The sequence below is a fragment of the Stegodyphus dumicola genome, chromosome X1 (genome assembly GCF_044657685.1).
Source record: "Stegodyphus dumicola isolate Sdum_Otavi_A_Nest chromosome X1, ASM4465768v1".
In the NCBI taxonomy this organism is placed as follows: Eukaryota; Metazoa; Arthropoda; class Arachnida; order Araneae; family Eresidae; genus Stegodyphus; species Stegodyphus dumicola.
In genome coordinates, this window is record NC_140780.1 from 98,457,448 (window position 1) to 98,485,319 (window position 27,872).

General features: G+C 33.0%; 1 protein-coding gene across 2 annotated transcripts in view; it reads right to left on the minus strand.

Moving 5' to 3' along the window:
* LOC118181390 (cullin-4A-like) overlaps nt 1-27,872 on the minus strand; it is a 201,322-nt gene that overhangs the window by 123,855 nt on the left and 49,595 nt on the right. For both annotated transcript variants that reach the window (XM_085807730.1, XM_085807729.1), the window contains exons 2-4: nt 16,861-17,081; nt 9,942-10,010; nt 8,887-8,960 (exon numbers count right to left, since the gene is read on the minus strand). In XM_085807730.1, coding sequence (XP_085663856.1) covers nt 8,887-8,960; nt 9,942-10,010; nt 16,861-17,081 — 364 coding nt within the window. The remainder of the gene's footprint in view (nt 1-8,886; nt 8,961-9,941; nt 10,011-16,860; nt 17,082-27,872) is intronic.

Below are 27,872 nucleotides of genomic sequence, written 5' to 3' on the forward strand. Positions count from 1 at the left end.
CTCGAGATATGAGCATCTCTACATACAAGAAATTCGAGCTACGAGGAAAGTATGAGCAAAAAATTTGTCTCTAAATACGAGCATTGACTCAAGTAAGGAGGAATGAGCCACGCTGTTGGTATGCATGATGCCATTTCCCGATCTAGCTCAACTCAGGGAATCCCATTGTCCGATCACTGAGTGTACTTTGATCTACGTGTTTGCACTCTTGCAAGTCAATTTTTTTTTTTACGTCTAACATGAAAATAATTATTTCCCGATGCTCCCGAAAAGATTGTTGCCTCAGATAGTGCTGCAAAGAAAAATATGGAAGCCATGGCCACTGAAATTAAGAAACAAATCATGGATAAATATAAGCGTGGTGTAAGAGTGACGCAATTGGCAAAGACTTACGGCCTTTCGACATCAACGATCTGCACTATTCTGAAGAAGCAGGAAGACATTAAGAAACTTGTTGTAGCCAAAGGAGTTACCCTTATTTCCAAGCACCATCCAAAACTCTTAGAAGATGCTGGGAAGCTGTTGCTTGTATAGTTTAATGAGAAGCAGTTAAAAGGTCGGTGTCGAAAGCTATCATAAAAGTTAAACTATGTGGTTATACTATTAGCCAGTGTTATTTATTAGAAAAATTGATTTTTACATTGATATTTTTTAGGTAGCAGAACAGATTAACTGGATTTCCATTATTTTCAACGGGGAATTGTTTCTAGATATGAGAAATTCTCGTATCTAGAAACTCAATGCTGGAATGAATTAAAATTGTATCTCAAGGTTCCACTGTATTTATTTATTCAGGTGGAAGCACATTGTTTGCAAAACGAACCATTAATCATTCTTCACAATTTCACCACTGCTGAAAATTTATTTTTTAAAAACCACTGTTTTTCCCCTAAGAAATAAATCATAATTTAGTCCCACTTTATCATAAGTAAATGTACAGCTTTTTTGTAACATCATAATCTTTCATTCAGAAAATTTTGTTTCCAATGTGATACGCTTCCAGTTAAATAAATAAGTGATGAAGTGATCTTAACAGGCTGCTGCTTCCTTACACTAATTTACTTTGAGCAAATTCCATAACCTTTTCTTGAATAATTATACTTGCTCCAAGCATTATGCATTCACTGGCAGATTAAACTAAAACAAAGTTAATCCTTACATCTAATTACAATCTGAATTCTGCAACTTTTATATATATATATATATATATATATATATTTCTCAAGCTTTGGAATCTTTTCTTTTATTTTGTATAAATGCAACAACAGTCCTACTGAAAATTACACATTACTCAAACACCAGATTGTGCTTACCCAGTCTGATGTCCTTTAAAACTGAATTTTAGCTTTCATTACACAGTCTGAAGCTAAGGTATCATTTTCACATAAAAACTGCCCTAACTGACAGTTAGGGCAGATTTTATTATTTAAGGTTACACTTTCCAAATGAAAATGATTTCCATTATCTATTTAAGGTTGCACTTTCCAAATGAAAGCCATATGCTAGGAAAATATCAGAAAAATCTACTTGTGAATGACAATATTCATACTGTTTGAGTGATAACTCTTTATTTGAGAACGTAAGGTATGCTAGTTTTTGGATAAAGAGCTTTAGTTTAGAAAGATGAATTTATGTCACGTTAGCAAACATTCATTTTGTGAAGATGAGTTAGTGGAGGTCTTCTTCCATAGCATAATACATCTGCCTACTTCAAATATGTGCAAAATGCACAGAATGTGTGCCATTAAGGAAACCAGAACATAATCTGTGCAGATGAAGTCGCATTGCAGTAGCATATTTAAGCTTCTTTGCCACTTCAAATGCAAAACGCTGCAAACTGAATATTCTTAATTGTTTAAAAAAATTCAAATCAATTACCATTTTTTTTTATTATTAATATAAACATTTTTCTATGAGCTCTAAACTGTCAAAGCGTAAGAACAGGTTTGCTTTTCCAACAACATGGGTTGACACAGGAAAACCTGTGAAGTTATTGGCTAGAATCTGTACCTAGGTAGTCTCGGACATCAGGGTATAAAATCAGGAGCCTTGAGGTTTCAGAATCCAAGGAAACACCATTTATACATCCAGACAAAGGGGGCTCAGTGCAAGTCCTAGAGCTGAAGGTGCTAGAACCACTGCGGGTGTAAAGCAGTAGTTTGAGAGTTCTGAGTAATGTCCTTCAGTGATGGGCTGCCCGTGCAGTACTGCCGAGTAGCATTTTGATGATCAGTCAAATCACCAGGCTTATAAAGGTGTACCCTGTGGTGATCTCTGATCACCAGCAGTAGAGACCCTGGTTGAGCAATTCAGTCTTGGGTGACAGAGTTCAATTAGTCTGTCGCCTGTCGCAGAGTGAATTACCTTATATGCTCATTTGAGGCAAAATTTGCCTGACAAACTCACCTCCTGCCTAATATGGAGGTTCTGAGTTGGGTTTAGACCTGGTTGTGCATCTGTCTTAGATTACAGTGCTGGCAGTTAACAAATTAACTAGTCCCCAATATTATGAGAATCATGGACTATTTAAACTTAATGTAGCAAGCTGCACTCTTCGAAAGGAATGAAATTACATATAACACTTAACATTTACACTAAAACTTCTATTCCTAAATGCTTTTGATTACTATTCAAATTTGAGTTAAAACAACATGCTGAATTATGATTATTGGAGAAGTTATAGCAAGACGATAATATTCATAAATTTGCAGGACTAGACATGAAGCTTGAAATATAAAGGAGGTTCTATATTTAGCTTATTCTTGTTACTTTAACTCCTCCAATAATACTACTCAAATGTTTAATGCTCACATTATAGGTACTGTTATTAAATTTACACTGAACAGTCATTACATTATGACCACCCTCCATCTATGATGTTACGTTATTTTCTTCCTTCACGTTCGTGCGGGGTTCGTAGATTTGGAGTGAATAACGACAACAGCACTTGATGGAATATCGAAACACATTTTATTTAGCCAATATTAATCAAGACAACTCCAATAACACCTTTACACAGTCGTTGAAGAACTACAATAAACACTCTGAAACAATTCGTGATACAGCCTTCAGGTTATCAGGCTATAACAGTGGAAACAGCTTCACTGCAAAGCACCAGAGTACAGCTTAAGACTCTGCTGGGTCGTTCTCGGAACTCCACGTACTCTCAAGACTCTCCACCCTACAAATTGAGATGCCGTAGATGACATACAGAGCACAGCTCCCGACTCTTCGGTTCAGTCATTCACGGAGCTTAACACACTCTCTCGGCGATGCATTAACCACGATGCACGAAGAGACTCTTTCAATGCACTCAACAACCCACTCGGCACTCGCTGCCTGGCTGTCAACTCGATCAACTCTGTACGAACTAACTCGAGACACTATCTCGCACTGACTCTCCGTATACCAGCAGGGTTTATGTAGTTTTTGGCTTGTGTTCAAGAACATTCTGGCCTAAACCAGTAAGAATTTGTTCCAGAAGGTTTTCCAACCGCCCATGGTAGATTGCCAATTTTGTCGCCAAATGGGCGATTTCTTGCCTAATGTGGCAAGCTTCCTTTGCCATTGTATGGCAACCCTAAACCTGCTTTGCAGGAAAGCTATCTTACCACGCCTGGACATTTCATAGCAATAACAATGGCTCGCCCAGGCATAAAACCACTGTGCATGCGCTAATGATGTTGGGGTATATAATACTGCATTGTCTTTCCAAACATAACGCAATTAGCGACATAAAGGGAAAAGCAGATGATTTATCAGATTCTGATAAAGGTCAAATTGTTATGGCTTGGCAACTGCAATATCACAAAAGCGTGTTTATTAGGTTGTTCATGTGCAGTTGTGAGCACATATTGAAAGTGGTGTATGGATGGTGAAACACCAAGTCAATTGACCAGCAGTGTTTCGTCGACAGCGCATTGATTCCAGAGGAGAGCATTGACTGCTATGCATTGTTTGTTGCGAACAAAGAGCTATAACAGCTGAAATCACCACCAGCTACAACAGTTGATGACCCAGTCAGTTTTCTCAACACACCGTGCAGTGTACATGCCTATGCAGCTGGAGCCCGAAGCATGTCCCTGCTCTGATGGCATGTCATTGCCAGCTGCATCAGCAATGGGTCAAGAAACATCAGAATTCAACATTAGAAGAATGGAAGAAATTTGCATGGTCAGATGAATCACGTTTTCTTGTCCATCACATCAAAGGCATGTACCAATACACTGATTTCCAAATGAAACCTTGACTTCTGGATGCGCAGTTGGACTGAGACAAGTCGGTGGCAGGGATATTAGGTTCACCAACTCATGACAACAGTATTTCCAGCGAGGAATGATATTAACCAATAGGTTAATGCACCATGTCATAAGGGTTGAATCGTCAGGGAGTGGTTCAAGGAACATTTCAGCGACTTTCAAGTCATGTCTTGGCCTCCAAATTCACTTGATATTAATCCAATAGAGCATTTGAGGTTCCACCAGGAAAACCAAATTTGTGTTGCCATGCTACCCTCTCGCAATGTGCAAGAATTGCAGGACCAGTTGGTGAGTGCTTGGTACCAGATAAATCAGACTACGTATCAGCAGCTTGTGGAGTCAGTGCCACACTGGGTGCTGGAAGTTATGAGGGCTAAAAGTGGTCTTAAATGTTATTAACAGGGTGGTCATAATGTCAAAAATACAAAGCTGTTCAAACATGGCTTTGACATTTTCTGCAGTCAAACGCTTTCCACTTTCAGCATCAGTTTTGTCCACATATCTACTGTGCTTATCACTACTGTGCTACCACATATCATATGCTTATACAACTTAGCCAAAGTGAAAGAGTTAGCAACTAAATAAAATAACAAAATTAAAACTGATTTAATTTTTATATTGATTCAAAATATCAGCCAATATGTATTTTAATACCAGCAATTTGGTCAACAATCATAAATTATATTTTTAAACATTTATTATTCAATAAAATATATTGCATTTGTGCATTCCTGCAGCAATTAAACACGTCAAAATTGATAGCCTCTCTTTGAAACCAGTCAGGGTTCATAGCCACATTTTAGTTAAAAAAATAAGCACCTACAAGCACTTTTCAAGCGCATTTTAAGAAAAAAAATACACACCTGTCTAATTACATCATACACAACTGCATAACCTTAAAAATTAGACTTGTAATTTAAAATATGAGAAATAAAGTACTTATTAAGAGAGAATAAGCATTACCTCAACCATGGAAAATAATAACTTTTTTTTTGTTTTTGTTTTTAATTTGAAATTATAGTTCAATTTACATAACTAGTTTACAATGAGAGGAAAAAAATAAACTATGAAGAACTAAACTATATTACAAAATTTAATGATGAAATTTCAGTTCAAAATAGAGAAAATAAATAATAATAAGGTATATTTATTGTATTCGCTTGGAACCTAATAATAAATACAATTTGTTTTTCCACTCATATTGATATTTAAATAATTTAAATCTAAATTTTCATTGTATATCAGTTTTCTCTTAACACATACTGCAAGCAAAGTAATTTAAGTAAAAAAGAGGAACATTTCTGAAATCAGAAGACAGAAATTTGCTATATGCAGTCATCTTTAACAGTAAAAGCTTAACAAACCCGCATACTTGGAAATTGGCGAATATTCGGACAGTCGAGCGTAACTTGAAGGAGCGGATGGAGGGGGGTAGACTGTAGCCGCTCTTTAGATTTTCCCACTATATAAATGCTTTTGACATTTCAATATGTGCATCATATAAAAATAAACCAACAGAACTAAAAAATATTCTGCTTAGCAAGCACAGTAAAACTCTTTTAAATGTTCATAAACAAATCTCGGACTGAACATCAAAATTAATTATCTCTTCAAAATATCGCAAGCGTTATTGCACAATACGTGTGCCGTAATTCTTTTCTACGTGATATTGCGCAATCGGAATCAACAACTGCCGGTATTAGGAGAATAAAGAACTAAACAACTGGCATGTTTTTCATTCTAATTTTCAACAGACGGCGTTAAATTTCGGAATAGAAACATTCTTTGCTTGGGTTGGTAGACCGCAGAACTTTTAGTCCTATTCAATCCAGATTGGAAAGTGAAAAAAAAAGGGCCCGTTGCTTGTTTTGCAGCGAACTGTAACAGTTTCAATATTCAAGATTTTGCGGAGAAAGGGGAGACCTCCCAACCTTCGTATGTATTGGCCAAAAAAATGGAATTATTGTCACTATTCGATTACTTTCCCTTTATTTAAGCCATTCCGAATATTATTCTTTAGAAAGCTAATCTGTGTTAAAACACAACCATTTTTGGAAGTTTACGATACTTCAGCAGTTACTGCAACTATGTTATTATAAACATTTATACATATGCTCATAATATAAGCATAACGATCATAATAAACACGAATATGAACTGACCAAGCTGAACGAGAATGCAAATTTTTAAGATCTTGATAGAAATTCAAATGTGTGTAGTATATGGGTGGGAGGAAAAGAATGCCGAATGTAGCGGAATTTTCTACTGCTTTCGCAATTCTTTGACCGATAGAACGACGGGCACTTGTCTGTACTCTTCGTGCACACCAAAGGTTATGTGTTAATGCAGAGAAAGGGGAAAAAGCTATTTCCGGGAGTATGACTCACCATCTGACATTTCATATTAGGAAGAAAAGTTGTTTATTTATTTTCGGCTTTGGTATGGGGAAAAATAGCGCGTTCATTACACACACACACACACACACAAAAAAAAAGGCACTAAAAGCAAAAAATAAGCACTTAAAAAAAGGGCTTTAAAGAAAAAGTAATTAACCTATAAGGGCCTTTATATTTTATTTTCAAATGTAAGGACTTATAAGCACTTATAAGGACCACTAAGAACCCTGCCAGTGGAGGCCTTTTCTGCAGAGATAGCCAAGATATATTTGCCAGAAAAGACCAGTTTCATCTGCATTGTAAATTTGTTCAGGAGAAAACTGTTTGCTATCAGTAAGTTTGATGAATTCATGGTTCAGCTGCTTTAATATCACATTAAAAATTTTTTTGCCTGAAATTTTTAACTGTTTTACACTACAACAGTCATTTAATTTGGCTAACCAGTGGGGATTTATTTAATTTACTTTATTACAGTCATTTTATGTTTAAACAGTGTTGTTATTACTCGTTTTCTTGCCAGAATGCAAATTGACTAGTGTGCATGTATTCAGATGAGGTAGAAAGAGATTTAGTATTTTAGTGAAGGTTTTAAAAAGTGAAATTAAAAAGTGTTCTGCATGCCTGAAGGCCATGTTGCTAACTTTTAATTCTCTAACAATGGAATTTGTGCACTGAGCTATTCTTGTTATTAAGCTTGCTTACGCTGACTTTTGAGTCAGAGCCAGCTTGCACAATAGTTAACTTGTAATATCATTAGGCTATACTTAACTTCATTACTTTTACATTATTCATTACCTTTTGAGTTAAGCCACAAATGTTGGCTCTTGTAAGCACAAGTTGGTGCTGTCTGTGAAACCTGATTTCATTAATAAAGGGTCCTTTACATCTTTCTCCTGACTTAAAGACCTTAGTGATTATTCACTTAACAGTCTTCTAATGTCAAGCTCAATTTATGATAGCCAAGTATACAAAACGTTATAAACCAACATGTTGAATATGTGCACTCAGTTTTTAATACCATTTCTCATGAAGCATTTTAGTTTGAACTATTAGCAATTGGACTCATCAAAGGCATACACTTACTGCAATACTGTATTCTCCATTCAGCTGTAATCTTAATGAACAATTTTTCAGTTAACTGCAAGTGAGGTGTCAGAATCTACAAATGTTTCAAAGAGCTTTTCTTTCTTTTGTAATATTTGTCCCTTCTTTGCCATATCCGTCACATACTTTTCCTTTCTTTGTCATCTATTTCAACTCTGCAACGTCAAATTTCTTATTTAATTTTGAGAAGGATCTGCCTTATATCTCTTTTTCCAGGAATTCTCCCTTTTGTTTGATTGATAACTAAACGTTTTTGTTTTGTCAATTCTGCTGCAGCTCTAGAATTGATATAATCGAAAATTCAAACTTTCATTTTGATTCTATATCTTTAATAATAAGAGCCAACAAAAAATAATAAGCTGGATCAAATTAGAAATTTAAGGAAAATTGCAATTTGCTAGGTTATAAGTTCCATCGGATATAATTATTTCTATTTTCTTTACTGTTATTCCAACAAAAGGAAATCAGTATGAGCAACATCCCACTCCAAATATATCTCTCGGCTTATTGTTTAGGTTAAGATAAAAAAACACACACCCCTTAAAACAGCACAAGTACAAAAAGTATGGTCCTGGCCAATGTCACTCAATGTATTGCCACACATATTCTTGAAAGTAACATGCAGGCATCTCATGTCAGTTGGAAGAAAGATTACTTCTCCTTTTATTATATTCCCCATTCTTATAAATTTTAAAAGAAAAAAATTTTCATTTTTTTCTTTCTTTCTTGTTGGTTATCTAGATTTCCAGATCATTTAAGATTTTGAACTCTGCATACCATCATCATCATAAACAGCTTGAATCTACACCCTGAAAACAATGCTAACAAGTTAATAGTTTGAAACAGTTATGAAAAGAATGGATTTCAGTAACAAGTCTCATTTTACAGCATAAATTTTTTTCCACAACAACACAATGTGCATATTCAGATCAGTAATAATGCAATTATAACTGGTCACTTAATATTCTAGTTATAAAATTTAAATTTGCTGCACTGAAATATAATTTAACACTTTAAAACTTATTTCTTATATACTAGATTAGATTAAATTTAAATAGGAAAGTAATATATATATATATATATATATTTTCTCAAACAGAAGCTACTGAAAGTAAAAAGAAATTTACCATAATGATGAAACACCGGGTGTCTGCAAGACATAAGTACGATCAAGGAATAGAAATATACTTCTTATCATAATCTGCGGAAATAACGAAAAACAGTTCTTCATATGATAAATAAAGACACAAATTATAGAATATATTCCACAAATTAGAAAACAGGAAATTAACATGTTGACTGCCATGCCACCTGTATTCATGTGGCAGCAAAAACTCCAATCAGGACGTCTCATCCATATTCGGGAGACACTTACTTTAGTACTTCGGTAAGTTAGTAGGTATTTGAAAAAATTTTTGTTGAATGATGAAAGAAAGAATCCGATTGTTGCCTGACAATTAAATCCCTTCCATTCACTAAATTGAATTGTATTTCTTTTGTTATTCCTTTTCTTCCTCAATAACAAATTCTTTTAAAATATGATCAATAATAGTATCTATATTATATTCACTATCACGGCATTTATCAGTATTTGGCAATATAATTCTATTTATATTTCTCTTTCTGAAAAAAAATCTTGGCTGTTTTTCATCACTTCTATCCAAATTTTTGTAAACCTGATTCAGAGCAATTTGAGCAGATTTCTTCACTGCTATATAATTTACTAAGAATGACATAGCTCTTTTTTTTTTTTTTTTTTTTTTTTTGGCCATTACAAAAAAATTAGGGCAACAATTTTAACACAACAAATTTTTAACCATTTGTCACTACAGAAATTTGAAAAAGAAAGATTTTTGAAAGAAGAAATGATTTTTGAATCTCACAAGCTGTCTTAGATAGTTCATTCTTGAGGACAGATTTTCAACCGAATGCATGTCTCGAAATGTTTTATTCTGAACGTGCATATTTTCTGCTACAATCAAAAAAATTGTGCATGATATAGCAGTGCTTGTTGCCTGATGGAGATTTTCTTATAAACTCATGTGACAGTCAACATGTTAAATGAAAAATTTTGACCATTTTATCACTTTTAGAATTAAATGAAACAAAGTAAGAAAATAAACAAAGTCGCTTTTTTTTTTTTTTTTTTTTAAGTAATAGACAGACAATAAATATATCTTACCATTTGACGACAATGGTCTTGCCAACATTCATTCATTAATTTTAAAAAACACAGGTTATCCAGGTTGTCTCTATTTCTAATTAAGAATTAACTTCAGGGCAAAATATACAAGTTAAACATCAGGTTAAGAAGACGATTTTCCAATCATAAACATTTGTACATTTTCAGAAAATAATTTAGTGTGTTTATTTTTAAGAATTTCATGTAAAAATCACAACCCTTTGCTTTAGCTTTATTTTTTAGAATGTTTATTGCTGAATTAATTCTTTAAATTAATGCTACTTTGATCGACAACTGCTGAATGTTATAATTACAATGAAAACATACTCTAAAACAGGAACTACTAAATTTGGATCGAATCACTTAGAATAAAGAATCTTAACAGCATATATCTTTCAAGAGAAAAAAAGCACATATTATTACACATACAAACAGAATGAACAGCACCTCCACATGGATTTAATTTAGCTGCTGACATTTAAGTAACCATATACTTATAATCATATATGCAAGATGAAAGCAAACTACCAAAAATGAAGCTCCTACATTGATTAAATATGCCTTTTAAAAATTTAACCTTTAGGTTGTAATGGAAAAACTAAACTCAGTTGCATAACAGCCCTAATGGGCCAAGGTCTGCAGTGCCCAAAATCTGTTTTCTTGACCATGGTCCCTGGGGTGCATAAGCATATGCCCTGAACAAGTGGTCAGCTTGTTGCAGGACCCCCAGTGTTTAGTCCCCAGGCAAAGCTGGTACTTATTTTATCGACCCAAGTGATGGAAATCAAGGGATGAAAGGCTGTCGACCTTGCCTAGCCCGGGAATCCAACCCCGGACCTGTGGTGCTGCTGTAATGGAAAAATCACTCAAATTTGCTTTTTTACGCAAATATTTTTAAGTTTACTCAACTTGATGTATATTTGCCACCTGTTACATACAAGAACTTCCCACACTAATTATTGCTTAAAAAGAATTCTAAAATCCTATAAATATAAGAATTTCAAAACTATTAAAGGCTGCAAGTTTTGGCTTAAAGTATACAGTACACCTCCCCCCCAATATTTTAATCATATATCACCCAAATCCATACAGACTTCATTTAATCCCCTTTTTAAGTTTTTAATCAACATTCTGGATTCACTTATGGATCCACATTAAGGGCTAGGAAAAAGGTGTATTTGGGGAAGAGATCCTAATGGGAACTCATATGTATAATGCAAAAGATTATATGAGGAGGGGAGGAGAAACTGCATTCTTCTAGCTTACTCAACCATCAGGATATGATGTTTGGATGAACTATTAAAGTTTTGTGATACTAGCCACTTGTAAGGATAGCAATTTTAATATCATGGACATTCAAAATAATTAATTAACTTATAAAACAGCCCTTAGCTTTAAATAATACCTCTGAACTACAATAAATTTTGTAAGTAAATTGCTCAAGATAAATGGAAGAGAACTCTAGAGGGATAAATTATAAAGCTACAACTGCCATCAGCACAACAAATATGTAAGTAATAATTCCTAATAAACAGAAAAAAAAAGTTATTCTTTACTGTTTCACTTTACAATATCAAAATTCAATACTGAACTAAGTTAATTTTAAAATTATTTCTAAAATATTTCTTTACTGCATGTAACTTAAGACATTTTTGTTGCATTACATCCAATTAAATAATGGAAGAAAATGTATAAATAAATGATAGCACTACCATGAAAATATAAAATACATCTAAAGCACTTTAAAAAAAGTAAATTCTTTCCAATAACAGGGTACATATATAAACAGGGTGCAAGAAAAATCAAATTCATTTTATAGTAATGCAGATGTAAAGCACACTGAACATTTCATCTGTCATATGGCATGCTTAATTATATTTTCATGATTTTCTGTAAGAAAGCTAGAATTCTGATCCTGTGTAGATAAAAAACTTGTGAAAATGACACTACATGTGCTGGACCCTGTTTGCAGAAAAATATACAGATGAAAAATCAACAAAACTGCCTCTGAGCACAAATTCAAAACAACAAAAATAATAGCCACGAATAAATTATATCAGTAAAATAAGTCACAATGAAAGCAAGCACTACTTACTGATTTGTGACACAATGTTTTAGAATGCGGGGAGAATGACACTACTCCCCAAAACTATTGCCTTTGCAGTATAGAAATTTTATTCAATGACTCACATTTTCAATATGCACCCATGTTAGAAGGTTGTTCATAAAATTTGCTTATGTTGTCTTTCAGGTTAACAACTAATGCAGCATTCAAAGGAAGATGCTCATTTAAGGTAACCCTGTAGAGACATTAGGTATATTTTTGGATGCAGGAAAGATGAAAAATAGAAACTGCCTTTGCCGGGAATCTAACCACGGACCTATGGAATACCGGCCCAGCGTGCAGAACCACTACACGAAGGACACTAGAGAAGCGGGAGGAAAACCTTATATACTCCCCTTTTTAAAGGGCAACTAGGGTTTTCGGCGACCTAGTCATCAAATGATGGGCGTGGAGAATCGTCATCCACAGCCCTTTTAGTTCGGGTGCCACTGTAGAGACATTAGGTATATTTTTGGATGCAGGAAAGATGAAAAATAGCAATAATCTTCGCCAGGAATCGAACCACAGACCTGTGGAATACCGGCCCAGCGTGCAGAGCCACTACACCACGAAGGACGCTAGGGAAGCGGGAGGAATACTTTATAACCCCAAGAATCAAATAATTAAAAAAAATACAGAAACAGAAAAATTGAAAAATAATGGGTGGTTATTATTTTCAAGTTTGCTATACAAATTATACAGCATAATAGCTATGAAAAAGCATGCAAGTTTTGAAATAATGAAACTAATTCTATTATTATCAAATTAAATGAACGTTTCAGTTAATTACCTAATTCTTTCATTAAAAGATTCAATGGTGCATCTTCTGCAATAAAATTCTATCTTATATAGTTCTCATCCAATACTTCAAGCCATACCTCAAAGTTAATTCCCTCAGACAACACTTTTCAACATATTTATTGCCACAGAATTCTCACTCCTGAATTTTCTGATAAAATGTCTCAACAGTTAGAATTTATTCTGAATGTCACGTTAAAATCAGGCTTTGTCCCCCCCCAAAAAAAGACTAATATATTTTAAGGTTACTCATATAACATCCTCAATGATTGACCCATAAATCCTTGTTCACAAACTATTATTTTTAGATTGGGAAAAAGAATGAAAACAGTCTCTTCTTCCCTCATTCCTGCTAGCAGTACAGTTTGTCTGTCACAAATAATTCAAAGGGCAATTTTAACCTTTATATTTCTTATTCAGCTAAAACTGATAGTGGAAATAAAGTTCATAATTTATCTTCAGAGTTTTGTCTCTATAGCATTACTGCTTTGTTCTCATTAAAGCATATAAAAATTCATCTTCTTTTCTTGGTTTAAATAAACCTTGATAACAGTCACCCCCCTTTTTTTTACAAAACGCCCTACATATTTTAAGTAAAAATTCAGAAAAGCCCCAGTTAAAAAAAAAAAAAAAAAAGTATGACACTAAGCCATTCAATATGTCTTTCATATCTGTAGTTTTGAGCTCTGGCTAATTAATGCAAAAATAACATGAAGATTCAATGTACAGTCAATATGTTTATGAGGTACTGTTACTTAAAACTTATGCATAATATTCAATTAAAAATGTAAATTTCACATCTATTCAGGTAAAAATAATTAAGACATACAAATAACTCTTTCTGCAATCAAATAAACTATCGCAATTATATGAAAAATAATGTTTCATCAGCCATTACACAACATTTATTTATATTTTAGTTATTTTTTTCATTGTTTCTTTCTTAGAAAATCCATGAAATGGTATAACATTTAAATCTCAAATCTCTAGAAGGGGGATTATATGAACTAGGCACATATTTTAATAAATAATTACATACAGTTAGGCGATCTAATTTATACAGTGGAAATTGACTTTTAAGAAAAGTTTTATCATAATGTTAACAAATGCTTCTTTCATTTTAGCAGCCCCTTGCACTTGATAATAACTAACAATATCAGTTTCCACTGATAATAATCTTTCTTTTTTAAATGACTAGCAGTAACTGCATGTTTTGTTAGATTAACCATTTTCTGGTCTTTTATATACAAATTACAATATTTACCCAGAACAATACAATTACTGATATATGTAGCACTCTCTTGCGCAAACTCCTTTATAAACTCCTGTGCAGCATGTATCACACAAATTAAACAATTTATTCTTGAAGACCTACTTTTCACAAATTTTTAATCAGAAAGTTCATAAATTATACCTCCCATTTAATCACTAATACCGATAAATTTTACAGCAATTCGCAAAATATGACAATTATGTATCCAAAAACATATTTCCTTGTCTAATTATTTATAAATTCCAACAAACTAGATTAAAATTTATTTTAAAAATATTCAATTTTAAAATCCTCAAAAGCCAGCTTCTTATCTTAGCATAAAACAGCCATCTATAATTTAAAAACTAAGTCATTCTTTATAAATTATATCTGCATTCAGATACATAATACTCATATGAGTTTGTGTAGCAGAAAAACACGCACACCAAAAAAAAAAAAAAAAAAAAAAAAAAAAAAAACTCAATTTTTTTCAAAATAATAATTTTACTGCTGATACAGAACAACTTTTTGAAGTTATAAGATTTACCTAGATCTCAAAATTCCCCTTCGTTTAAGAAAATACCATGGAAATTTTGAGTAACTGCTTTGTCAGTTGAAGAGGTAAATGTGCATTATGAATGCTTGCAACAGATGATAAAAAAAAATTTAATTAAATTAAAAAAAATCTAGCACAAGTAAAATGACCCAGGAAGAAGAAAAAGACCAAGGCTTTTTCCCTTCCTTAAAAGACAAAACATAACAACAAAGACAAAACATAACAACAAACTGAGCAGAATACCTTACTCAATAGTAAAAAATAATAGTCATTTCATTAATTATTCTTGAGCTTGTTAAGCAACAATAATAACTTAATTATCCAATGAACAGGTTTATAGTCTCATTTACTGGTAAATTAGCTTGTACTCATACATATAAATTAGCTTGTACTTATACATATGTGAAAAACCATTCATGTAGATAGCATGTTCATTTGCTGAATTTAAATATCACGTCCTACAGGTTTTACCTGTCTACAGTTGATAGCCACAATGCAAGAGAATTTACTAATTGCATTGATAATCAATATCTGATATTGTTATTGATAGTCAAATCGAAATATCGGAATAAAATTTCTTTATAAATGGTAATTTACTAAGGAGGAAAGCTATAATAATAAATGACCAAAAAATCTCTCATTGTACTCCACAGAGGTAATATGAATGCTAATAATACAGCTAATAGTCTACATTCCTAAATCAGGCTATTTTGAAAAGCTATTAGACTAGCTTTCATTTAAAGGATGATAATGATCATTCTTACAATCATTTAACTTCTTAACTACTACTTCTGTTATATGATGTTATATGTGGGGTATACTGTCAGCTGGCTCAATAAACTTGCACCTAATACAGAATCCTTGAGGTTATCTTGTCAAGCAGGCTGATTTTCATTACGGTAAACCCTTGCCAAACATGAGGGTTATGTCATTAATACAATGTATGTATGGCAAAATTGCATTCAGCATTATCTTTACATGGGAAAAATGTATTAGGCATAATTCAGATTAAGAAAGTATGCATAATTTAAAGAAATCTAAATACTGTTTCATAAAAAGGAAAAAATAAAACAAATATTACTTGAAAGGGTTTTTATTACTGCTTAAGTACATGATAAAATTACTTTTTTAAAAAGTTGGAGATTTTTGCTTGGTATAACTAATGCAACTCTAAAACATTTTATAGGAGTGCAGGGTTTATAAATGCCTCTCATAAAGTGTCCTCTGCTTTCTTCATTTGAATCAATTGCCACTACAAAATCAGACAGTTCCTGTGCCTTTCTTTAATCACTCACTTAACTGTTTTCAAATTAAAGCCACTATATCTTCTTCATTATCACTGTCTGCTGATGTTAAAGCATAGTCCAGTTCTTCATTCAGCATTTCTCAATTAATTCTTTGACTTTTATTTCTTCCCTATCGGAAAATCCTTTGTCACTAATTTTTATGATTTCTTTGGCTTCATTTTCAATCCACAGAAATCTTTTAAAGTTGTTGACAACTTCTGACTAGAGCTAACTCTAGCAAGAATTCACTGATGATGAATGAATATTGCACAGTACTATATAAATGAAATCCTACTGTTGGATGAATTAAATGGGAAAAGTCAAAGTAAAGCATATAAACAAAATTGTGTTTGGCAAGGTTTTACTGTATGCTCCTAGACTAAAAAGTAGCATTCCATAAATATCACGACTTTTTACATAAAGACATCATAAATAGCTTGAGTATGAATATATCTTATTATTGTAATTTCCTATACATTTCTAAGAAGTCTACATATTCCTTAATACATTATTTTTGTGCTTGTATACTAAATTTGTATACTTTATTGATATATACCCATACATTAAAGTTGTGTACATTACTTAAAAAGTTAAAGCTTAAACTATGGAAAGGCCCTTAGCGCCTGGGGCAGTGCCTTAATCCAGAACTGGTTATGATTAAAATAACAAAGAAATAAATTACATGCGAACAGAATGAGCTCAGCCAACTGAACATACAGTAATAGGAAATATTCACAGCATCTATATTAAATCCTCATTAGAACACCCCTTTCTGAAATGAAACGTATTCATAGAACAAAAAAAAAAAAAGTTCCTCAGCAATAAAATTATTATCATAAGAAGGGCAGAACATATAAAAATTAAAAATACGTATACATCTATGCAAACTAAAAACGTTTCACAATTTGTATACTAAAAGGATATTTTAAAAACTGTTCAACATTTAATTTTACATGCTGTTCACATAAACTACGAAGGTTTATATATAAATTATTGGCCATCTTATTAGAACACAAATTCTGCACAGCATGATAAAGTTCTTCTTGAGATGTACTGATAGGTCTGGAAGTCTGAATTGCTATTACTGCATCTTTTAGTTTCTCCCATGTCTCTTGCTGGTAATTTTCTGGTAATTTAGGTCTATCTAAAAAAGGGGAAAAAAAAAACCAAACTTAATTTATGATATATAATAGAATATTACAGCAACAAAAACAAAATGCTTTTCTACATTTAAGATCAACAGATTAATTACGGGGGGAGGATACCACTGGATATAGGAGTGCAGAGGAAAATAATGTAACATATACAGGATCTTAATTGTCAAACTTCACAACAAAAGGATAGAAACTCTTAAGCCAATTACTGAATGCATATGCTACTATGCACTAACTTTTATGATGCACAGGTGATTTTACTTTCCAGGTATGCAACCAGCTGCAGGATATTTATAAATAAAGCAATCATAAAGTTTTAACCCTTCAGTGGTTGCAAAATTAAGGGATTCTTTCTTCCCCAAAGTGCACGATATCTCTCAGCCATAAACTTGTAATGCAAGCCGTATTCGTTTGCACCCACTGCGGTATGTAACTGGAATGCAAACTGAGCTCATTGATGACCATCAAAGGTTAAATAATTCCACAGATTTCAATCAAGAACTTTAAACAGAAAACAGTTATAAGTCTACTGTGTTACTTACTTAAAAAATGAAAAATGATATAACACATTCAGCAACATTCTCTCCGCCTGCTAAAATGGATACATCTACAGTTCAGAACCACGTGCTAGAGCTGACGGACAAAATGCATCGTTTTGCGGATAAATATTTTGGAGGCAATTGGAGTGCTTTAATAAATGCGGAATCACTTATGTTAGAGAACTACCTGTGCGTATTACAAAGTATTGAAAAGATGACATGGATTTGGAAACATTGACTGCCAATACTAAATCTTATCAGGAGCTGCAGTTAGTTCGGACTGTGTTTGCCAGGGAGCGTGGTTTTGCCAAAGAATTATTACAGATATATAAATGGGCGAGTTTTTTGGTGCACACAATCCTGATTCTATTAATTTAAGTGCTACTGAAATTACCAAAAAAGTAATGGCTAGCAAACTGAAAATTGTTAAATCTAATGCTTGTAAAAATGTTGATGTTTATGTTGAAAATGGATCTGATGTAAATGTTATTAATCCTGTTTCAAATGTTAATGATGATTCTGGTAATATTAATGCTAAGCCCAAGCAGCCATTAAAAAAGAATAACAGGTCAGCTACCAAAATTACCAATATTGATGGCTTTACTCAGCAAGAAAAACCCGGCCAGGCCTTCTAAGTTAATTAAATGTAATGTAGATATTCCCATACGCAATAAATTTAATGGATTAAATGCAAATGACAATGGAAATGATAATAGGGACCAGGGTGAGCCTAAAATTATTAAAATTGAGCCCCGAGAATTAAACCTATTATGGTAAAACCAGCTAAAACATTTTTCGATTTTGTTAAAAAATTAAAGAGTAATACTAAACTTGAATTTGCAATTAAAATAAATGGCGAGTTTCTGAAAATGTTCCCGAAGACAGAGAGTGATCATAAGTTAATTACTATGTACTAAGATGATAAACATATAGATCATTATTTAATAATCAGCAAGGCAGAAAAACCTATTTAAGTTGTCTTTAGAGGACTACCCATAGATTGTCCTAAAGATGAGATTCATGAAGAGCTTTTGGTTATAAGGTGCGTAAAGTCTCACAAATGCATAGATTCAAAACTAAGGTCCCTATGCCTCTTTTTTAAGTCCAGTTGGAGAATGTACCAGGGGTAGAAGATATTCATAACTTAACTTACTTCATGAGTTTTTATGTTACTGTTACCCCATATAATACTATCGGTAGTGTTATGCAGTGTCACAACTGTCAGCACTTCCACCACTCGTCAGAAAATTGCAAACTAAGCCCCGCTGCATCAAGTGCGCGAGGGCACATAAAACTGTAAGGCTAAACGAATTGACAATGTTATGTGCTGTAACTGCAAACAACCAAGGCACACGGCCAATTACTGTGGTTGTCCAAAATTTCCTACAACTAGAAATGTTAACAATTCACAAGGTAATGTTGAAAGTAAAGTTAATGTATCTGACAATGTAAATTTTGGTAATCGAAATAATGTAGTACCAGGCATTAGTTATGCTAATGCAACTAATGGTATGGCTGCACTTGAAAATGGCAAATTGTTTGATAAAAATGTTAAAAATGTAACTGATAACAATAATATTAAGAAGAAACCTACACAAGTAGGCCCAAATGTATTTGCTGATATGTTTAAATTTATTAAGGAACTTGTTGATATTTTTAAGGATTGCTAATATTATTAGAAAGATTACAGATAAAATGCCTGAGCTTCAAGCTGCAGAGCACACTATTGACAAGATGTTTATTTTGTTTGAAATATTCAAAAATGTCTTTGGTTCTAAATGTGATGTATAATGTATAGTGTTGTTAACAATTGTGTAAACATTTACACATGGAACGCAAACGTCTTGTAAAATTAATGAACTGCAAGATTTTATAAATGAGCACAGTCCCGATCTATTATTCCTACAAGAACACCGACTTGGCCCATCAAACCCAATCTATGTTGCAAATTACTGTGTATATCAATCCAATAAAGACATAACTGCTGGCAGAAGGAGAGGAGGTGGTACTGAACTCCTTGTTAAATGCTGTATTCCTCACTACCAAATAACAATCCCACAGCTTTCAGCCATTGAGGTCACAGCTATCTCCATCACAACAAACACAGGCACAACATACACATTTATCTCCACTTATATACCACCATCAAAACTCTGCACAGCCATTGAGGCAGATCTCAACACATTACTCACACTTGGTACACACTTAATTATAGGTGGAGATCTGAACGCTAGACACAGCGCATGGAACTGCTATAATTCTAACACTATCGGCAATGTCATATTCAACTTGGCGTACAGGGTCTCATTTCAGATAGCAGCTCCAAGTACCTCAACACGATATATTACTGGTTCCTCTAGTATCTTAAGACTTTTTTCTTCTCAGAAACATCAGTGTTCCGCTGGATATTTCTGTGTTGGATGAATTATATTCCGACCACAATCCGGTCCACTTGATACTGGACATCAGTAGTTATACTACACCAGTCGAAAGAGCCTTTAAAACTGACTGGCAAACTTTTGCCAAAGCTCTAAACAACATTCAGTATACAATCCCAACAATACATTCAGGTAATGACATTGATAGTTTAATCGAGGAGTTTACCTGTGCAGTACAAAATGCCTATAAAAATGCTCAGAGAGAAATGAAACAGCCTAAACCAGTCAGATCCAAGAAACTTAGTAACCTCATCAAAAAACGCAATACTGCTGCCAGGAGACAATTTCAGAGAACCAAATCCAGGCAGTACAAAACTATTTTCAATAGGCTGTGTGATGTAGTCAAGTCTCGCACCAATTATTACTCACAACTCCGCTGTGCTAACTACCTGGAGTCCCTCTCCAGAGACAATAACTCTATATATGGAAAGCGGTCAAAAGGTATAAAAATGCCCCAACAACATTCTGCCTCTAAAGCTGCATTCAGACGGTGGCATAAAGAGCATAGAGGCATAGTCATAAGCGCATAAAATACGGGACATCCGTTCACACCTGCGAGACGGAGGGTCTAAGCTGTGGCCAATGAGAGAAGCTAAATTTGTGCATGCGTGGATGTGTCTACACCTTTTGTGCGCTGTTTTCTAGCTCCATTGCTTTCTCGTGCTCACTCTGCTTGTTTTCGTTATTTTGTGTCCTTTCTTTTTCAGCTCACCACAAAGTTTTACTGGTTCAACAGATGCTCTTTTATCTGCCTTTCTTATAAGCCACAAGGCAACAGAAGAAGGTAAAAAAAGAAGAACGAAACGGTCTAGAGATATTTTTTTGAAAGACCAATAGTTGGTTGGCACATATTTCTGTGCAAAGCAGTATGGAATATTTCTGCATTGTACTGTAGTACTCTCTATACTTTAAACATGCACATGCATATTTATATATATATAACCTTCTTCAATTTTTATACATAATTTCTCTTAGGAGATATACGATATTTTAAATATGCCTAATTTAAAAAAATCTTGAGGATAACTGACAGATAGCCTGTATATAATATTCTTTCCATTTTGCAGGTGTGAAAGCAGTTAAGCTGAAAACAGTACTTAACATACATTAATTTTTTTTTTTTTTTTTTTTTTTTTTTTTAATTTTCAATCAAAAGGAACATGTTTCTGTGACAGTGAAACATGTGTGCTTAGCACTCCTTATTCTCTGTCACTGTCGATCACTATAGTAGTTGGCTGCACTACCAGTATCAATTATCACTAGTACTAGTATCCCACAACTGGTCACAATGACCAGCAACCACAACTAGTACAATACTAGGAAACATTCACTCAACAATGTATTTTATACTCAATCATTAAATACATTTTGCCATATTGCCAGCTGTTTGTATACATTTATTTCTAATAATTTGCATGTATAAGCCGCATCCCTGAATTTAATTTCAACATATGCTGTCATTTCTATTTACGACCAAATATCAAAAGTAATTTCACATTGACAAATTTTAGGTACCCAAGTCTTTAAATACATCAAAATTATAAACATTCATACCTTTATCCAGGAATTTCTACCAGAGAATTAGTATGAATTTAATGATCAAAATTCCATTCAAATGATAGTATTAAAGAGTGGATAATAATAACAAATACTATTCATTAAATTATAGTCCATGTTATGAATTATGTGTACTATTCAGTTTCATTAAAAGTAAATTCCTTTCATGGAGAACGTAATTAAAAAACAGAACAGAATTTCAACAGGAGAAAAAACTGTCTAGACTGTTGACTGTTGTTTTAAGGATATTTCACTACATTTTTTTCCTTCTTAGAATTCATAAGAGCATTTTCTCAAAAGATTAATCTTTTATTACTTATACAAAGTTTTCACCATTGAATTGACTATTGTGGCTATTCTTAAATAAGTGAAAATAATTTTTTCTTTTTTTTAACAGTAATATTTTTACTGTTAAAAAAAAACAATAGTTGGTTGGCACAATAGTTTTTAACAGTAATATTTTTACTATTAAAAAAACAGCAGATTCTTGATATTGATTTGATGTTTTAGTAAAATTAATTCACGATGTTTGTTTGGAAAGAAAATCAGCATTTGAAGCAAATAGCAATACAATATTTCCAGCTTTTTCAATAAATTTATTCTTAAATACAAAAATAATTAAACAGGAAGAAAATGATAGTAATAATTAAAAAAAATATATATAAACAGAAAGAAATAATAATAATTTACACAGAAAAAATAAAATTTTTGAAAGCATGCATTTTTTAAAGGATTTACATAATAAAATGAAAAATATTGGATATCAATCATCTACAGGATCATACACAGCGCGCATAATCCTGAGCTTAACTTTCGCTTTATGAGTTTCATCTATATTTTTCAATTTATAGTGAAAACTCATTAAAAAATGCATGTCATCATCATAGATTTCTTGTGAGATCAACTCATTATTTCGTTTGGATACAATTACAACTCATTCGGATATGATGTGCTCCATATTAAAAAAAAAAAAAAAAAAAAAAAAAAAAAATGTCGCTTTCGATGTAACAGCGAAATCATCTAAAGAAAGCAGTTTCGTTTTAGCTTTGCTCTGATTGGTCGACGCTTACCCCAAACTCAGTGTAAAGTTGAAAACTTGGAATCTGGTGCAACGAGCCTTAAACCAGATTATGTGACGTAGCACAGACTGGTTGCCTTGGCAATGCAGCTCGGCTTTAACCACTTATGCCCTTTACGTCCTCGTCTGAACACAGCCTTAAAGGCCCCCAAACGATTCATGACACAGATACTGAGAAAGCAGAACTTTTAGCACAGAATCAGGAATCTCAATTTCGCACTAACAACATTCACGACCCCATTACAGAGCAATTAATTATTGACTTCCACAACAACTATATGCCAAGCCCACATACTGACAACATGATCCTAGTCATGCCGTCCGGGGGTTTGCTCCTACATTAAAAAGCTGAAGAACAACAAGAGCCCTGGTTATGATACCATAAGCAATAGAATGATCAAGAAATTTCCAGTTAACCATTTGTGGTGGCACTGCACTTTAAAGTCGGTATTTCAACAAGAAAAGTTGTATGCAGTCTATCTAGGCCTAAAGGAGTATACATATAAAATTTTGTAAAACTTGCACTTACCATTTCAATTCTGTGGGTGTTCCATGAGGTGGAACACTGCGCCACCAGAGCTTTTAAAAGTGCGACTAAGCGAGCATTGCAGTGAAGCACGGAAATGAGTAGAAGCTTTTGTATAGTAATGAAAAAAAAAACCTGTATTATAGCTGTATACGTGGTTTTCTGGCTATACACAACTTTCTTGAATATATATGGATAAATGAGATAAATTATATGTATATACACAAGTCCTATATACAAAAATACAAAAATATTTACAAATTTTTTGATTTCATAGCTATGTGAAATTTTCAAAGCATGTCACATCTTTTTGATAGAAGCATAAACCAACTTTGCAGGTTTTGAACAAAAAACTTGTTTTGTGCAGCTTCTGTTCCGTGCAACAATATGTTTAGAACTCCAAGTAAAAAGAAAGAAAAAAGAGAAAAAGAAACTCTTTCCTCTTTGGAAAGAGTTTTCCTGCCATTTATGGAAAATTCATAATAAAAATTAACTGCAATTAATATTAACAATAAAGAAAAATAAGCTATAAGATATACATACACAAAAAATATCTACACAATTATTGTAAATAAGCGGGAATGAGACTAAAAAGCGATAGCAAAATAATTTGCGCAGCTTCCCTAAGTAAAGATGACTCAAGCTACTGATAAAATTCCGACCTGAAAAATACTCACAAAAATTTCAAGATGCCCATATTAGGACTTCCATAGCACAAACCACACCTCATCCCTCAAGACTGCTTTGTTTGAATTCATTCCCCCAAAACAACGTAAATAGAAAACATATACAACAGATGTTTTCTCCTAAGACAGATGTTTTGATGCGTAATAGCACGAGATCGCTAAAGGCGCAGTGTTCCCGCTAATGGAACACCCCGTTTTATTCAATGATTCTGTGCATGCTTTTTGTATGAAAAATGTAAAAAATATATAACAAATAATATAGAGTACAACAATCAAAATTATACCAATTTTTTTTTTCAAACAAATTTTTTTGCATCATAAAAAAATATAGAAAATTACTAGAAAATTAGTGGATTTTAGTAGCAGATCATAAATGAAAATTCTGGGTCTCTTTGTGATATGCTGCCATTGACTATTTAAAAAGAGAAGTTTGAAGTATATTGTAAAGGCATTTTTATCCATTTACGGTTTAATTTAATGGTTTCAGAAGTGATCCAATTTGGATGCTCCACGTAGTGGAACACTGAGCAACAAAGGGTTAAAATCCTACTGTTCTTCACAAAGGTTGTCAACCTTATACTCAGATGGCAGCATTTCCCAGAAAGTTGTAAACTGGCTCAAATCACACTAATTCTGAAACCCCAAAAGTCTGCAAGCTCACCAGAGTCATACCACCCGATAAGTCTGCTATCCTCACTTAGCAAAATTATGGAGGCTGTACTACTAACCAGGATTAATCAACATCTGAAACAGAATAGCAACATCATTCCTTACCAATTGGGATTTCGAAGCAGACATTCAACAGTCAGCCAGCTATACAGTGTCGTGGAACTTATCAGTGAAGGCCTACAGAAAAAGGAAGTTACAGGAGGACTGTTCTTAGACATAGCAAAAGCCTTCGACCGTGTATGGCTGGACGCATTCATCTACAAACTACACAACCTGGGCTTCCCAGGTTACATTACAAACATAGTTAAATCCTACCTAACCAGTAGACACTTTGTCATTCGCGTCTCAAATACACTCTCAACACGTAGGGCAATCCTTACTGGGGTTCCCCAGGGAAGTCTGCTTGGACCTACCTTATTTAATAGCTACGGGAACGACATTCCCACCGCACAGAACACAACACTTGCAATGTATGCTGATGACACTGTGATCCTCTCACAAAGTGCATTTGTTAGCCCAGCAACAGGACTACTACAAGACTACATAAACATACTCGAGACAAAATGGAAAATCAAAGTTAATGTGGACAAGACTCAAGCAATTCTGTTCACCAAGAAGATTAAATTCAACCAAAACCTGCAACTCTTTGAAGAAGTCATCCCATGGGCCAAGCAAGTCCTTTATCTTTAGGTTATCCTCTCTATCAGTAAAACTATATCATGGTACCCACACATCACATCTATCCTTAATATGTTCCGAGTTAGTAAAGTCACACTTCACCCCTTAATTTCACAAAACAATGTACTTTCAATAGATAACAAGTTGCTTATTTATAAAACCGTATTGCATCCCATACTATGCTATGCTTGCCTGGTCTGGGCATATTCATGCAAATCATACAGAAAAAAATTTCAACAGGCACAAATTGTGTCCTAAGACAGATTACAAATTCGCCCTGGTACATTTGAAATCAAAAGTTATATGAAGAATTGGGTATACAGCAACTTAAGTGTTTTTACTGGCGGCTCGTCCAAAACTTTTATGCCAATCTTGTTAATATCAACAACCCAGTTATAAGGATTTACGATTATCACTTATTATGATTATTTACTCATTATGATTAATGACCCAAATAATAGTAAACGGCTTATGGCCATACTTAGTACCCATATTGTATAACTTATTTAATCTGATATGTACCTCTTAATACTGTGTTATGGATTTCAGGTTTAATTATTGCTAGTGCACCAAGAAGTTAATTAACCTAGTGCACCTATTATTTATACGAATGTTTTTTCTGCATCAGGGTATAGCCAGCTCATTCCTCCTTTCTTGGCCTTCCATGATAGCACTTCAGGTCTATTGAAACTTGACGCACACTTAAGTCTTTTTAGAAATTTATCTTTTAATTTATCTCTTATTTCTATTCTTATAATTTTAAAAAATGCAAAACATATGATTTAATTATATATATTTATATATATATAAATAATTCTAAATATATACTAGTTACTCTTGACAGTATTCGAAATAACATATCTGTGCTACAAGGGGTAGGGTCCTTGATCCAGGCACCCTGGTGCTACATCCGTTTCCCCAGTGTGTCTAATATCATTCAGCAACACAGAACATACACTACAGCAAATAACTTAAAACAGTATGATTCCCAGCAGCTAGAGAAGCTATGTCTCACAGCTCAACTATATTTTTATTCTTGCAACACTTAACCCTGTAGAAGGTTCACATTGGTTAGCAATGCTTTATGTCACATTATGTGCTTGAGTAACTCAATCACTATTTATCATAATGCAATTTATATGCATTTCTGTGCAATACAAGCAATTATGGAAAAAATACATAAAACTGTTATAAGATTAACTGAAGTACACATATTTTAATTAAAGAAATATTTAAATTAATATTTCTATTAATAATAGTAATTCCTAAATGGTACTTAAAAAATTCATTTCAAACACCTTTATTAGAATTTAAAAACACATTTCACAGATGTAATTTGAACGATCCTAGCAAATAAACCATTAAAATTTTGAAGTTATAACAGCTCAGCTCACTATTAAATTACATTCCAGAACAGACAATCAAATTCAGTCTGTAGAGGTAATTTCTTCCTTAAAGGACACAAATAAATCCTACTTACAAAGTGGAATTTTTCCCAATCAGCACAAATTAGCTGACATTTTCCTCAGAAAAAATTCAGGGTTATTAGCATTACAGATGAATACGAATTGCAGAAACTAATTCATATACAATTTTTTGGACAATATTCATCCCCATTTCAACGGTAATTCAATTTCTGAAACAACACCGAAAAGGAGAAAGTTTAATAAACTTCATTTAAGTAACGATTCAGAAAAGGGCACTTACAGTGACTTTAGTTTTTAATTTAATTAAAATTTTGATATTGGCTCGTTTAGCTCAGAAAATAAAAATAATAAATATTAATTTGAAAAGCATAAAACTGCCAGATAAATTAATGACAGTTTATGAACTCTGAGTGATTGTTTTACAATTAATATTAGAATGAAAGTTCAGGTGACCAATATGTCTATTTCTTCACAGTATTTTAACTTTCCTTTATGATGAACTTGTAAATCATCTCTTCCAAAATGGATCACTATGCAACAAAAAACAAACACTAATTCAAGGATAACACCACTCATCATTAATATATTACCACAAAATTATACTACAATAAAAGTATATAATATTTTTTAAAACTTTAATCTGAAACAATGCACAGGGAAAAAATTGTTAAATAAAAATTTCAAAAAAATCTAAAAAGCTTTCAGATTTTACATTACATCCAAAGGGGTGTTTCTCTAATGTTTTATGTGTTACCTTTATTTATTAAATATGTTGTTTGCACTTAAACCACAAAATTCAATTCAACAGCAATATCACGAAATAATTTTTAAACGAGCATATCTTTAGAATTTCTAATAAACAGTCTCGCACACTGGAGATAAAAATGTTTTTTTCCCATACAGTGTGGCCATTGCTCACTTTGAAACCATTGAGTTTGTTATTCAAAAATTCACTAAAGTGTTACAAAATATGAAATCTATGATAAAACCAATTTCAAATTCCAAATGCAGGTTTCCAGATGCCCATATTCAGGTCTTCATGTATGTTATTCAAAATTTGATGGCTCTAGGTACCGTTGTTTTATCACAATGCGAAAAACATAAATACATTTATACAGATTCTTCATTATTTAATTTCTTTAAATATAACACAGGGCTCTATTATTTAGTGGCAACAATTTGA